The sequence below is a fragment of the Astatotilapia calliptera genome, chromosome 7 (genome assembly GCF_900246225.1).
Source record: "Astatotilapia calliptera chromosome 7, fAstCal1.2, whole genome shotgun sequence".
Lineage (NCBI taxonomy): Eukaryota > Metazoa > Chordata > Actinopteri > Cichliformes > Cichlidae > Astatotilapia > Astatotilapia calliptera.
The window spans coordinates 18,115,243-18,128,427 of record NC_039308.1 but is presented as its reverse complement, the minus strand read 5'-3'; the positions used below and the strand labels follow the sequence as shown (position 1 = coordinate 18,128,427).

General features: G+C 40.8%; 1 protein-coding gene across 1 annotated transcript; it reads left to right on the top strand.

The window, feature by feature from the left end:
- The first annotated feature begins 1,526 nt into the window (after positions 1-1,526).
- LOC113027290 (macrophage mannose receptor 1) lies at positions 1,527-12,023 on the top strand. Its single transcript, XM_026176910.1, has 28 exons — positions 1,527-1,568; positions 1,718-1,868; positions 1,964-2,018; positions 2,149-2,215; positions 2,467-2,600; positions 2,689-2,732; positions 2,864-3,037; positions 3,159-3,313; positions 3,434-3,547; positions 3,656-3,771; positions 4,143-4,297; positions 5,614-5,819; positions 5,909-6,086; positions 6,178-6,402; positions 6,552-6,721; positions 6,800-6,870; positions 7,919-8,019; positions 8,131-8,250; positions 8,381-8,518; positions 8,612-8,766; positions 8,893-8,992; positions 9,124-9,359; positions 9,799-9,982; positions 10,103-10,351; positions 10,460-10,639; positions 10,781-10,837; positions 11,451-11,593; positions 11,679-12,023. Exons 1-28 carry the CDS (start codon positions 1,527-1,529, stop codon positions 11,721-11,723), a joined length of 3,765 nt encoding a protein of 1,254 aa, XP_026032695.1. The 3' UTR covers positions 11,724-12,023.
- Positions 12,024-13,185: the final 1,162 nt, after the last annotated feature.

Sequence of the window (13,185 nt, the reverse complement as noted above, 5' to 3'; positions counted from 1 at the left end):
CCTTTGGTCAGATGACATGAAACTAGAGCTCTTTGCCCACAGAGACACTGATTGTATTTAGAGAAAGAAGGGAGAGGTTTACAACCTTAAGAACACTGACAATGACTCAAAACGTACATCACTCCTGGTGAAGAACAACCTCCAGAAGACCAAAGTGGACGTTACTGACTGCCCTTCACAAAGCCCTGACTTGGAACATCTTGGAAATTTGTGGGGTGAACTGAAGAGCCATGAAAGAAGACCATCGAATCTGCGGGAGGTTGAGAGAATGGACTGGAATCACTCAGGAGACGTGTGAGACCTGCTGAAAACTACAACAAATGACTGCAGGCTGTTATCCAATGAAAAAAAAAAAAGCAAAACTGACTATTGGCATAAGGGAGGCTAATAATTTTTTGGCTTTGGTGAAAATTTTTTTTTCTATGTGCAAAGTAAAAAAATTGTAAGTCTCCAAATTAATACTAGAATATTTGGAAAAGCTGTGTTAAAAATTCCTTGCTCTGTTTAAAGGTACTTGGGAAATTTTCATGTTTAGGCTAATTATTCTACCCTCATCTATAATATATATTATTTTTGCACTGGAATAACGCATCAACTTTTTATTGTAGGCTTTCTGACTGCACTGGTATGCCAGGGCTCCGGTGCTGTCCTTCATTGTCCACAGGAAAGTGTGATTAACATCCGGTCTGCTTTCTACGGACGACAGAATGCCGACATCTGTCCACACTTCGATGGCTCAGAAAGTGGTGCTGCACATTTGTTACAACATATATTGATGATGTGTATTTGATTCAGTGATTTTTTGAAAACTTTATCTGAAGGTATGTATCAATGTTAATCAAATTAATTAAGTAAATATTGATATTACTATATTCTAGGCAACTGCACAGTAGGCGGCATCCTTCCTAAGTACAGAAAAATGTGTGACAACCTTCCGTTCTGCTTTGCGTATGCCAATGTGGACCCAGACCCCTGCCCCACTGTTTCCAAATATCTTAAGATCATCTACAGCTGTGAACAAAAAGGTAACTTCTCCATCGGTTTCTCTAAACATTTTATAATCAGTGCTAATGTTTACTGTAGTATTACATATTTATCTTGAGTTAGTGCAATTCCGGCTTCATGCTTTTGTGCTTTGAATGCTCAGTGTGCCTGCATGGCTTGGGTCTTGAACATGGCAACATCTCAGATGCCATGCTCTCTGCTTCCTCCTCCATTGGCTCCTTCACTCCAAACAAAGCTCGTCTGAATGGAAATTCCTGCTGGATGCCATCAGGAAATGGTATGCACCAACCCAGGGATCACACATGTGTAATAATATTTGAATTGTTAGTTAAAACTTGAGGTTGGGGTTCTGGGTTTTGGCACAACAAAGGTCCTATCTTCTACCCTGTCTCTGTCCTCTTACAGCTGCTTCAAGCTGGATTCAGGTAAACCTTGGTGAGACCAGAAAAGTGACGGGGATTGTGATTCAGGGTTGCCCACAGAATGACCACTGGGTGACCAAATTTAAGATTCAGCACAGTATGAATGGATTGACCTGGACTGACTACCCAGCTGATGGGGATGTGAGTAAGAATTTCACGAAACTGCATAGCGACTTTGTGGTCTACCACCTGCCAGACATCAAGACTGTTCAAAGCCACACTTGGGAGCTCTTGGACAGGTTTATCTGTTTAAATATCCATGATAACAATTTTCTATTTCTCTCATTCAGTTCCAGATTTTACCAGGAGCAACAGACAGAAACACTGCTGAGACTCAGCTGCTGGGGACGCCTGTGTCAGCTCAGTTCATCCGCATCCTTCCAGTGGAGTTCAGCAGTCAGGCAGGCCTTCGGTTTGAGGTGTTAGGATGCACGCCAGACTGTAAGGAAACTGACTTAACTCCAGATTAAACCTTTTTTCAAATACAAATCTAAATTTATATGGTTTGTCATTATAAAATATCGGTTGTTCAACAGATGCAGTTACATGTGCCAGCAAGCCCAACTTCAACTTTGCTAATGATAAAATGACGTAAGTAAAAATATATTTTTCATCTTTTTTTAACAAATATACTGTAATAAAGTTGAATTTGTAGCTCTTTGTGTCATTGTTCTTTGGATTATTAGTCACACATTTCTACACTAATTTTCATGTCTTTCAGTGTCCACTGTCCAGCAGACTGTGCCAAAGCTGGTTACACAGTGTATGGCACTACATTGTATCGAGGGGTACGTAAAAAATAAATAAATAAAACACTTTTTAATTAGAGTATAGCATCACGTCACTTAAACTTCTGGGATATTGATATGGTCAGTTAAGTAACAGAGGTTGTTAATTAGTGTCGGTATCACCATTGATACCTAGACCCAACAGAGGTTGCACAACTAGTCCGACTCCTGCAGGCCGGCACATCAGTACGTACCATTGCCAGAATGTTTGTGTCTGTGCATGCATTACCTCTCTCTTCTTTCTTAAACAGGACTCAAACATCTGTGCAGCAGCTATCCATGCTGGAGTGGTGCTGAATGAGATTGGCGGAGACTGCACTTTGCTAAAAGCTGACGGACAGAACTTCTACCCTGGATCCACGAGGAATGGCATTACCTCACGGCAGTGAGTAGATGAGTTTCTTAGTTCTTGTTTTGTTTTTTAGTAGCGGGGCAGTCCCGAGAGGCTGATTCAATGCCTTTACTTTCAACAGATATGATGGAAACTATGCTGTGTCTTACTTTTTTGCAGATGGAGGTAAGTTGACATGCAATTAGAACCTCTTAATTTCTTTCAGCTTCCACTTTTTGAAGAAGTAATGATGATTTTATGAGTTAATCTGTTCTGTGTTGTTATTCTGCCGTTTCTCTTTCCACTCTCTCCCACAGAGCTGAGATGCTCCGGACCTGACTGGTTTGAGTTTGGGGACTTCTGCTACAAACCTTTTGGAGACAAAAAGACGTGGCATGATGCTCAGAGCAGCTGCAGGGCTCTGGGTGCTGAACTTGTCTCCATCCTCTCCATGACAGAGCAGAGCTGGCTGGAAGGCTACCTGTACATGGGTATGGATTTACACTTATTTTCTCTGTGTTTAAACTAAAGTAGATGTTAAAGATTTAGAAAAGCCTTTTACATTCTTAAGTCACACTTGATTTAAACTTGATATTTATTTGTCCTTCACAGCCACCAGTGACGTCTGGATTGGTCTAAATGACCTGTTTTATGCTGGCTTGTTCTCATGGTCTGATCAACACATAACAACATTCACCTACTGGGCTCCAGGGGAACCCAACAACCATGATGGGTTCAGTGAGGACTGTGTCGAGATGTTGCACCAGGTGAGAAACCTGAAAACCCTCACTGGTGAAAGCAAATAAAGTGATCTTTGTAGTCAGTTGTGGTCTTTTTGACATCAATCTTAATTGATTGATTGATTGATCATACTAATTTTCCTTCAGTCTGGCCGATGGAACGACGTGACCTGCACAGAACTCAACACATACATCTGCAAAATGCCCAAAGCACATTACCCACTGCCTTCTGTACAGCCCACTGTGTACGGATGTCCTCAGGTGCGACAAACATCGACTTGTCACATTTCTCTGCCTTTTCAAGTTTAACCTCACACTGCAGAAGTGACAATGCCAGATGTGTAATAAGGTGTTTAATGTGTGTGTCAGGGCTGGGAAGCATATCGCTACTCCTGCTACTGGATGGAGGAGACGACTAGGAGCTGGTCTGATGCTAAGGCCTTCTGTGAGGAGCAGGATGCCGTCTTGCTGCATATTGGAGACATGTGAGTCACATGTCTGTCTGAGGGTGATATAAGGATGCTTATTATTGCAAAACTACAGATTCTGGATTTTATGTATCTGGATGATACATAAAATCTTAGCCTATACTTATGGTGCTATAATCCAGTGTCACTCAACAACACTCTTATCTCTGAAAAACTCATGAAGAAGAATTTTCCTCCCCTGTGATTCACAGAATATTTCATAATTCCCCCCCCGGAATCCAAATAATTTCAAAATTTTAGATTTTTTTTTAAAATTGCTCCACTTGTATAGGGGCAATTTTTCCAGCTGAGGTTGTGCACTCCAATAGTCTTTTTTGTACATTATTGTCTGTTTGTCATTATCATCTCTTTGTTCCGTTTTCCTGCAGCTATGAGCAGTCACATTTTACAGCGGCGCTGTCAGGAAAGACTGGTTTTTGGTGGATTGGCCTGCGTGCTCGTGGGGGGGCAGGTGGAGGGGTGGACTACATTTGGGATGATGGTTCATCTCTCAGCTTTACTCACTGGGACAGGAACCAGCCAGGTACTGACCTAACACTGACCTACATAAAGCTGGCTAGCTGCTGCATTTCTGAAATATTTCACTTTTTTTGGTCCCATTGACTTTGAATGGAGAACCAGCTTTCTCTCACCTCTGCTTTGTATGTTGAAGGTTGTGGCTTTGAGAACAGCATGGGACATTTTTCACGATGATTTGTTTTGGTATATATTGTGTAATACACATCAACACATATTTCAGATTTTTTTCTCCTCATCTTAGACAGAAAACTGTAAACATTTTCCTGTTTACAAAATTATTTCAGAGGGACAACTTTACAACAACAAGGTAAATGTCGCTGAGGTGGGCTGGTTTAGCTCAGTTGGATGAGCAGGCGACCATATGCTGCACGGCTGATAGTTAGGCTGATAGATAGTACAGCCCAATCTGGTGGGGAAGTGTGGGAAGCCAGATCGGGCGCCCCCCTTCCGGCCCTCCTCTCTGCTCTCTCCAATCTTATCTTACTTACTTCTCTTACTCCTCTCTATCACCTTTTCTGTCCCTTTGAAGAAATAGAATAAACTGTAGAAAACTAAACAGGTAAAAGAAGAAGCGAAATAACAATTTTAACATAAACCAGTGACACACTCTGGGGCCTGATCAGCCCTGGCAGGGCCTCCTTGGATGAGGGTGTCCAGTGATAATGGCCAAAACGCCCGATGAATCCAAGGTCCACTACTGATGATGTGTCCCAAATTTTAATAATTTAGATCAGATCTCTAATCCCTAAACCTAACCAAGGAAAAATGGCAGATTAGCTTGGGTAAAAAGAACGAAACTTGAGGCACACAACAATATGTGCCGCTGGTAAAGTTTCTGGGCTGCTTTTCCTCATAGCAGCCATCCCCCAAGATTTTCTCCATCAAAAGCAATGCATTGTCAGGGATTGTAACATCTAGTCCTTTTACTGAATAAAGCCAAAAAAATATTTAAAAAAAATAAAATGTCTCTGAGGTGAAGGTGACTACACTTTGAAAAACAAACAAACAAACTTGTAGGACTGAAATTCTTCCAAACACTGAGCAATTCCATTAGGTACAGAGTAGCTGCTATCTGAGGTACAGTACAGTTTGCCTATTAAAAAAGCTAGCCATGGGTTTATAAGCCATCTCACTTCAGCTTTGTTAGCCAACCTCTTTTACCTCCAACTTTTTTGCTGCACCAGAGGCAAACTACAAAACGAGCCCGCCAGTAACAACAATCCCACCCCAGTTTCTCCAGAATTGTGTAGTTTAGTTTTTTCTTATTGTTATTATTATTAATAATAAACACAAGAAACCAAAATCTCTTTCTGTTTTTAGATAACGGTGGTGGTACTTGTGTGGCTATGACAACGGGTCAGGTTGGTGGTTTCTGGGATGACAAGCAGTGCTTGGACAAATATGCCTTCGTATGTGAAAAATACAGACCTGACATCAGCCCGCCCACCAAGGCCCCGACTGTTCCTCCTGCACAGGGCTGTGCTGCTGGCTGGACAGCCAAACCCCATTTCAGGCACTGTTATAAGGTAATAACAGCTCAAAGTTAAACATCTAAAAGTGTGATTATCTGCAAGAGAAGGTCAGTTATTCATTTTCCAGGGGCGATTTATTGCAGCTCTTCCACAACGTGGACTGGTCCTTGAAGAAGAGCTGGGAAGCAGCGCTTGAGGACTGTATCGCCAGAGGTGGTAATCTGGCCAGCATCCACACTCAGGAGGAAGAAGAGTTTCTTGCTCTGTACAGCAAAGGCACTACCAAGTGGATTGGTCTCAGGAGCAACCCAATAGAAGGAGGTGAGCAAAATATATGTATTGCAGACTGGACCCGGTTAAATGGAAGCCAAATAAAGAATAAACCTAAAAAACAACTCCTCCCTTATTGCAGGATATTCTTGGAGCGATGGCACGCCTCTGTCCCACACCAACTGGGGTGACGGGGAGCCAAACAATCACGAGGGTCGGGAGGACTGTGTAGAGATGGTGAGCAACGCGAATGGCACCTACTCGTTGTGGAATGATCTCAACTGTGACGCTCATCAGGATTGGATATGCAAGATTACTAAAGGAAAGGATCCCATCCTTCCCCCTAGGCCCCCATCACCTGAACCAGGTAACTAAGGCACCTGTCGTTTCTCTACAGAGGGATCAAGTCATGAATTTGCTTCCCTTAAGGATAGAGCAATTTTTATATGAATTCAGACCCTCACAAACCCTCACAATGTCTGAGTGTTTGTTTTTTCCTAACGTTTCAAACTTCAGCTCCCGATTGTGGCTCGAACCCCGGCTGGAGGAAGAACAAAAACATCTGCTATTACTACAATGACACTGACATAGTGGACTTCCACACAGCTTTCACACGGTGCTATGCAGAGAAAGCCAGACTTGTGTCCATCCTAAACAGAGAAGAACAAGCATATGTTAACAGCATGGTATGCTTTTTCATCTTTAACTTCATTAGAGATTATTTACTGTGGAAAAATGAGTGATAAGTCTTGCTGCTGTTTCAGGTGGGGACAGGAAAGGTTACTGCAGCCTGGATTGGCATGAGGATGTTTGGCACAGTAGATGGACAATACGTGTAAGTATGTTTCTAAGCAATTGCACCAAAGCAAAGAAATGTTAAACAAATCTTTTTTGTGTCATTTTCTTTTTTCATAGTTCTGATCAGCAGAGTTTCCATTTCACAATATTTAGGGATATTTCATGTCCTTAAAACTGATATTTAATGTAACAGATCAGGACTTCATGCTGAGGGTCCAGGGGAGGGGGAGAGAAAATGTCAGAACAAAATTTGCATAAGCCAGGGCTGTATTACAAATAGCAAAGTTTTACCGTCTTTGGTTTGCTATGTTTTAGTTTTTTTGGTCACATTTATACACAAAAATCAGCCCACAATGAGAATTGCCACAGAAAACATCTTTGTGTCTTTATTCAGCGCTGGGCACTCACAGAGCCCTACAAATTCACAAATTGATTTTCATATATTTTACTTTTTCTCCTTTTATGTACTATAAAATTGGAAAAACTATAAGTTGCCCACAGCTGACTATAAGTCAGATTATATCATCTGACTTCAATAAATATTTGCAACCTCACACAGTATGCAGAAAAAAAATGAGAATGATGCACATATTTACACGTGTGGGACAGCAGGAGTAACTTCATCAACATCAATTGACGTTGATTAGATGAACTTAGATGAACACCACGTGAAACGCCTGATTTATTTAGAGAACAGCTGCCCTAACCTCAAAGATCCCACAGTTTGAATCAAATTATGAAGGAAAGGTTTGCCCTCATACCGGAACATGTTGACTCATCTTTATCTCACTTATCTACAATGCCATACTGATTACAAAGAGAAAAACTTGCATTCAATCTGTGCTGTGTTATTTTTGTTAGTACCCTTATGTTTGACCTAATTTGCTTTGCTGTCGGTATATCGCACTGATGATTATGAGTTCATATATGTGACCATTGTTATCATTGCTCTGGTTAGTAAATTTAGACCAAATTCACTAATTTACTACTGGTTAAAAACATTCAACATACTTTAACAGATTTGAAGATGAGGAAAATCTTTTCTTTTAATGTAAAACTGTAAAATTTCTGTTTTATGTGCTCAGGTGGGTCGACCACTCCCCTATGACATACACTCACTGGGCTCCTGGTGAGCCCAACAATGCTAACGGGGAGGAGCAGTGCGTGCAGATGAACAGACATCAAGGTACTGCACCTTCTGTCAACTGACAATTTAGATCAAATACGCTATTTTTTAACTAATGTGTCTTTATGACTTAACTATAATGATGCGTGCAATATACTCTGACTTGCTAAGGTGGATGGAACGATGCCAACTGTGGTCGGGCTTCAGCAGGTTACGTATGTAAGAAGTTCCCCGGAGATATTCACACTCCGCCTCCACCAACACAGCCCTGGGAGGGCAACTGTCCTGCAGGTAACATACACAGTTTAAATACAAATTTGGTTAAATCACACAGGCTGACTAATGCTGCTGGTTCTTTCACATCAGCTGGAGTATTTTTTCTCTGTTTATTACTCATTACGATTTTCCTCCTCCCCTGTAGGTTGGCTGCGTTTCAACAATAAGTGCTTCATGTTCAAAGGAAAAAAGAATGATATTAAAGGAAACTGGTCATATGCTCGAAGTTGGTGCAGGGAGCAAGGAGGAGACTTGGCAGTCATTGATGACCAGTATGAGAATGGTAAGCTCAGCATATAACCATTAAACAAAACATTATTAGAACAGAGGTTTCCTCCACAGAGACGGCTCTTTACATTTCCGTTCTCTCCTACAGACTTTGTTGCTAGTTACCTGAGGGACCTGGAGCTCCCCACATGGATCGGTCTGTCAGATCTCTTGGTGGAGAATCAGTACGCCTGGAGTGATGGGGTCAGTCCAGTTCTGTACACCAACTGGAATGACAAAGAGCCCAACAATGCGAACGGAGTGGTGAGGACACTTTGCTTCAGATTATCACTAATCGAGTGAAGCAGATGGGAAAGTACTGTAAAGTTGTGGGCTCATAAACAGGGAAAGGACACATTTAGCCTTGACTATTCTTGGTTTGCTCAACAGGAAAACTGTGTGACGATTACTCATAGCCCCCTATTAACTGGCAAATGGAACGATGACAACTGCGACAACAATCACAGCTTCGTCTGCTCCAGAAAGAAATGTTAGTAAACACTCCAGAGATAATTCTTCCTGCTCAGATGCAATTGCATTTCACAGACTACAAAAAACATTTTAAATGCATGCTAGCTTAAACCTTCTTATTAAGTATTTGTCAATCTCCCTAAATATTAGCAAGCAGTATCCAGCCGCCTCCACCCACAAAGAGCCCCTGCCCAGCAGGCTACATCTCATGGTACCTGAACTGTTACAAACTGGTGGAGGAGCCAGCGACCTGGGATGCAGCTCAGGCAGCCTGCAAGGATCAGGGAGGCAATCTGGCCAGCATCGACATGAGCTACGACCAGGCCTTTGTGGCTGGAGCGGTCCTGCAGGGAAAAGCTGATGCCTGGATTGGACTGAAGCGCAAGGTGCTGTTTAGAGAGAAACAGAAAAGTTTAGTTCCAAGTAGAATTCAGAAGAATTCGCATTAAATATGCTACAAATAGAAGAAAAATACTCCAGGAAAGGCACTAATTATAGAAGGTGAAAACACCTTATTGCAAGTAAAGATCCTACATTAATAAAAAGTATTGAGAAAATTTTACTAGGAAGATTTACTTTTAAAAAAGTAGACGCATTTCAATTAAACTAGGAATCAAAGGCAGACATCTCTAATATAAAAACTACCAGAGCTATTAAAAAACAACAACTGAGTAATCAGTTGTGGATTTAAACCTTCTGTCTTCTCTCACTGGTATTTGTTTTTTTCTGCACTCTTGGAGTCACTTCCTTGATGCTTGTCTAACGGCACTGTGTGATCCATGACAATCTAAACATTTAATCATATGTTGTTGCCTTGTGATGCAGGATGATGGCTCCTACATGTGGACAGATGGTTGGCCAGTTTTTTTCACTCAGTGGGGACCAGGAGAGCCCACTAACATTAAGGATGAGGGCTGTGTGAGTATGCATGCTTCGAGGATGTTCCACGGGACCTGGAATGACACCAAGTGTGACCTAGAGAAACCATACATCTGCAAGAAAACCTCAGGTACAAACTCAATCAGAATTGAACTTTTTTTTCTTTCTTTTTAATTGCTTTTAGTCAGTTTCTGACTAATTATATATGCTTTCATTTATATAACCTTTAATAATAACACTTGTGTCTCAGAGAAACCTCCAACCACTCCCGCCCCTGGTGATGGGATGTGTCAGCGCTTTGCGATACCCTATGGCAAGTACTGTTACTATGTGTACAGTGGTGATGTCGGCTTCTCTTGGCCGGACTCTGAACACTACTGCCAGGCAGGCAGGATGGAGCTGGTCTCCATTCACAGCAGAGCAGAGGTAGAATTCCTCAAGAGCCTCAACTACAGCAAAAATATGAACCTCTGGATTGGCCTTACCAGGGATAACAACTGTGAGTTTACAAATGGAAAGAAAAAGAGAGAGACTCGTTGCTTTCACAGGGCTATTGTACCAGGGCTTAATTCAGTAAAATGAATCAACTTTTCTTTTAAACCTGCAGTTGGCTGGGCCTGGACAGATGAGACCTCTGTAAGCTTCCTCAACTGGGCTCCCAATGAGCCCAATTCAGCGTTTCACCCAGGGAACATGGCCGAGAACTGTGTGGAGATGTACAAAGACGGACGCTGGAATGACAACAACTGCATGGAGAAGAAAAGTTTTGCTTGCCGCCACCCTCAGTGTAAGCATTTTTCCCATTTCCCTTTTTAGATATTTTAATGCAGCACAGATGTAAGGCAATTTCTGCAGCTTTAATAACGCTTATTGAATTTGGTAATGATAAGCAGCGGAATAACAGGCTCTTTGTAAATCTGTCTTTCAGTTTATCAAACAGATGAGAACAAAAATCCAATTTATCCCACTGAAGCTCCAGCTAACAGTAAGTGACAAATATGGTTGCTTTACAATATAACTTGGTTTTCATGTCAGCAAATAATAATTAAGCCATGCATTTAATAATAAACAAAACAAAACAAAACAAAAAAAACCCCAACAATAACAGATCTAAATCAGCTAGTCCTTGTAGAGCAAAATCGCCCATTTGGATTTCTGAGACTTTGGGGACATTTGTGGTCCCCAGATGACAAAAAAAAAACTACTTTGGAAATTCCCCAACTTTTCACCTGTTGCAGCCTTACAGGTTTAAGTGTGGATTTCAGTTACTAAGTTGGTCATTGTTCATGGCAACCGTTAATAATGTCCCCTGCCACAATCATTAACAAGTGTACTGATCCACTTATTTTATTTAGTACCACACACAGACTAAAGTTTTATTTCCTCTAAAATTTCCCCATCTGCCTTAACCTTATGTTGTCTTTGTTGCCAATTTAACATCCAGACACAACTATTACACAAGTATTGAACATGTTAGAATACTAATAATAGGGTTTAGTGTAAAGCGTCACTGAAATACAATCGCATAGGTATAAGCAAAGTAAGACATTGGAGTGATTCTAGCAGGTTAATATCTCACCTGAGCTGGTTTGTCTCAGACGTAGGGCTGATAGCCGGCATCGTCGTTGCAGTCATTGTGGTCGTCGCCATAATAGTTGGACTGTTCTACGTCTTCAGTGTGCGTGGATATAAACTGAGCACCTTGAGCTTGCCAGCAAAAAGCACCAGTAGAATTGATGTGGTAAGTTTTTAATTAGCCTGTCATGGTTGGATAAACAAATGTATTGATGTCAGTGCTAAAAACTCATGTCATTCTTGTGTTGCAGCCTGCCTTTACCAACCCCAACTTCGTAGGAGAATCGGACACATAAATCGTCGAGCTTTTCACATTAACACTGATATTTTTTGCAAATCAATAACATAGTTTGTTATTTTTATACAATGCAGACTATCCCTGCTCTCAAAGGGCAAGACAGAACATGCAAACTCCACACAGAAAAGCCTCAGTTGGCTGGTGGATTTGAACCCAGAAACATCAGTGCTGCCAGTCAACATGTTGTGATACGCTAATACCATTAAAATATAGTGAGATAACATTTCCCCATTTTTCCACATGCAGCAGTAATGATGTCGATATATAGCCAGTTGCTGTTTTGCAGATTTTATAGCAAAGTGCCAAATTATTCTTTTTTTTTTTTTATTTTTATTTTTTTAAATAAAACAAACAACCGTGTTTTTATTTCCAGTGTTTATTCATGTCTGTACACTGCAACACAAAAATTTTATTTTATTTTTAAACATATTTTACAAAATGAAAAACAAACATCCTTCAAAAACCCTTTTTAGACATGTTTCCAGTAAATAATCATTTGGACAAATCTGTTGCGGAGCAACTCATAAATGAAGCACCAACAACCAAAGATAATGAGAATAAAGCCACAGATGAGAAAGTACAAGAACCCAGGAATTCAGAAAACCGATAAAGTTGCACAATTTATAAATCCTGAATGACAAATTTTGCAGTTTCCATTCATGGAGGCATCCAAGGTAAGAAACTGCTGAGGATCTGTACATAAAATGTAATCCCACATTCCATGGCACCAGTGGTCCTTACGTACAAAGAATAATAATTTTATTTATGAGAAAATAAAATTCAGAATACTTTGATCGTTTTTCAGCCCTTATTTAAATCTTGTAACTACACCGAAACGACCAATTTAAAAAGTGAAACTTCCAAAACCCAGTGGCACATATGGCACTAGTCTAAACCAAAGTTTCTTTTTCTGCTTCAATAATTACTCACTGATCATTTCTGTATCCCCCTCCCTGTGTAGGAAACCCCCCCCAAATAAAACTTGTGTAACCAATGTTACCAACCCAAACTGTATTGCTGAGAGCCAAACTTGGAGTAAACAATAACGACTAACACAGTCACGTTGGTCTTGGAAACAGCCCTTCTGCACAATAATGCTCTGAAATTAAGTACAAAATACTCAAAACTCTCATTAGTAAGCCAGTTTCCCACTGATTAAGTTAAAGTTTGCCAACCAAAGTGTGGGAACACAGATCAAGCTTACTGGTGCAAAAACTGAAGGAAACATTAAATAGCATCACCTTTGTTAATGACTACAACAATCTAGTTTAAAGGCAACACAGACTGACAAACAGGCTCAAAGTGAACCACTACATCCACCATCACAGCCAAAGAAAGACCTTTTTCTTTTGTTTACACAAGGACTTGAAGACACGCCTTTGGTTAAAGGCCAGGTTCACATTTTGCATGCATGGAAATGATCACTGGATATTGAAATGTTTCTTTCTGTTCATGAAGCA

Bases quoted from the DNA above. Each gene is read 5' to 3' on its own strand.
- LOC113027290 (XM_026176910.1), top strand. From the start codon at position 1,527: ATGAATGGATTGACCTGGACTGACTACCCAGCTGATGGGGAT. The intron at 4,298-5,613 runs GTACTGACCTAA...TTCTGTTTTTAG, and splicing joins CTGGGACAGGAACCAGCCAG to ATAACGGTGGTGGTACTTGT. The intron at 8,020-8,130 runs GTACTGCACCTT...TGACTTGCTAAG, and splicing joins GCAGATGAACAGACATCAAG to GTGGATGGAACGATGCCAAC.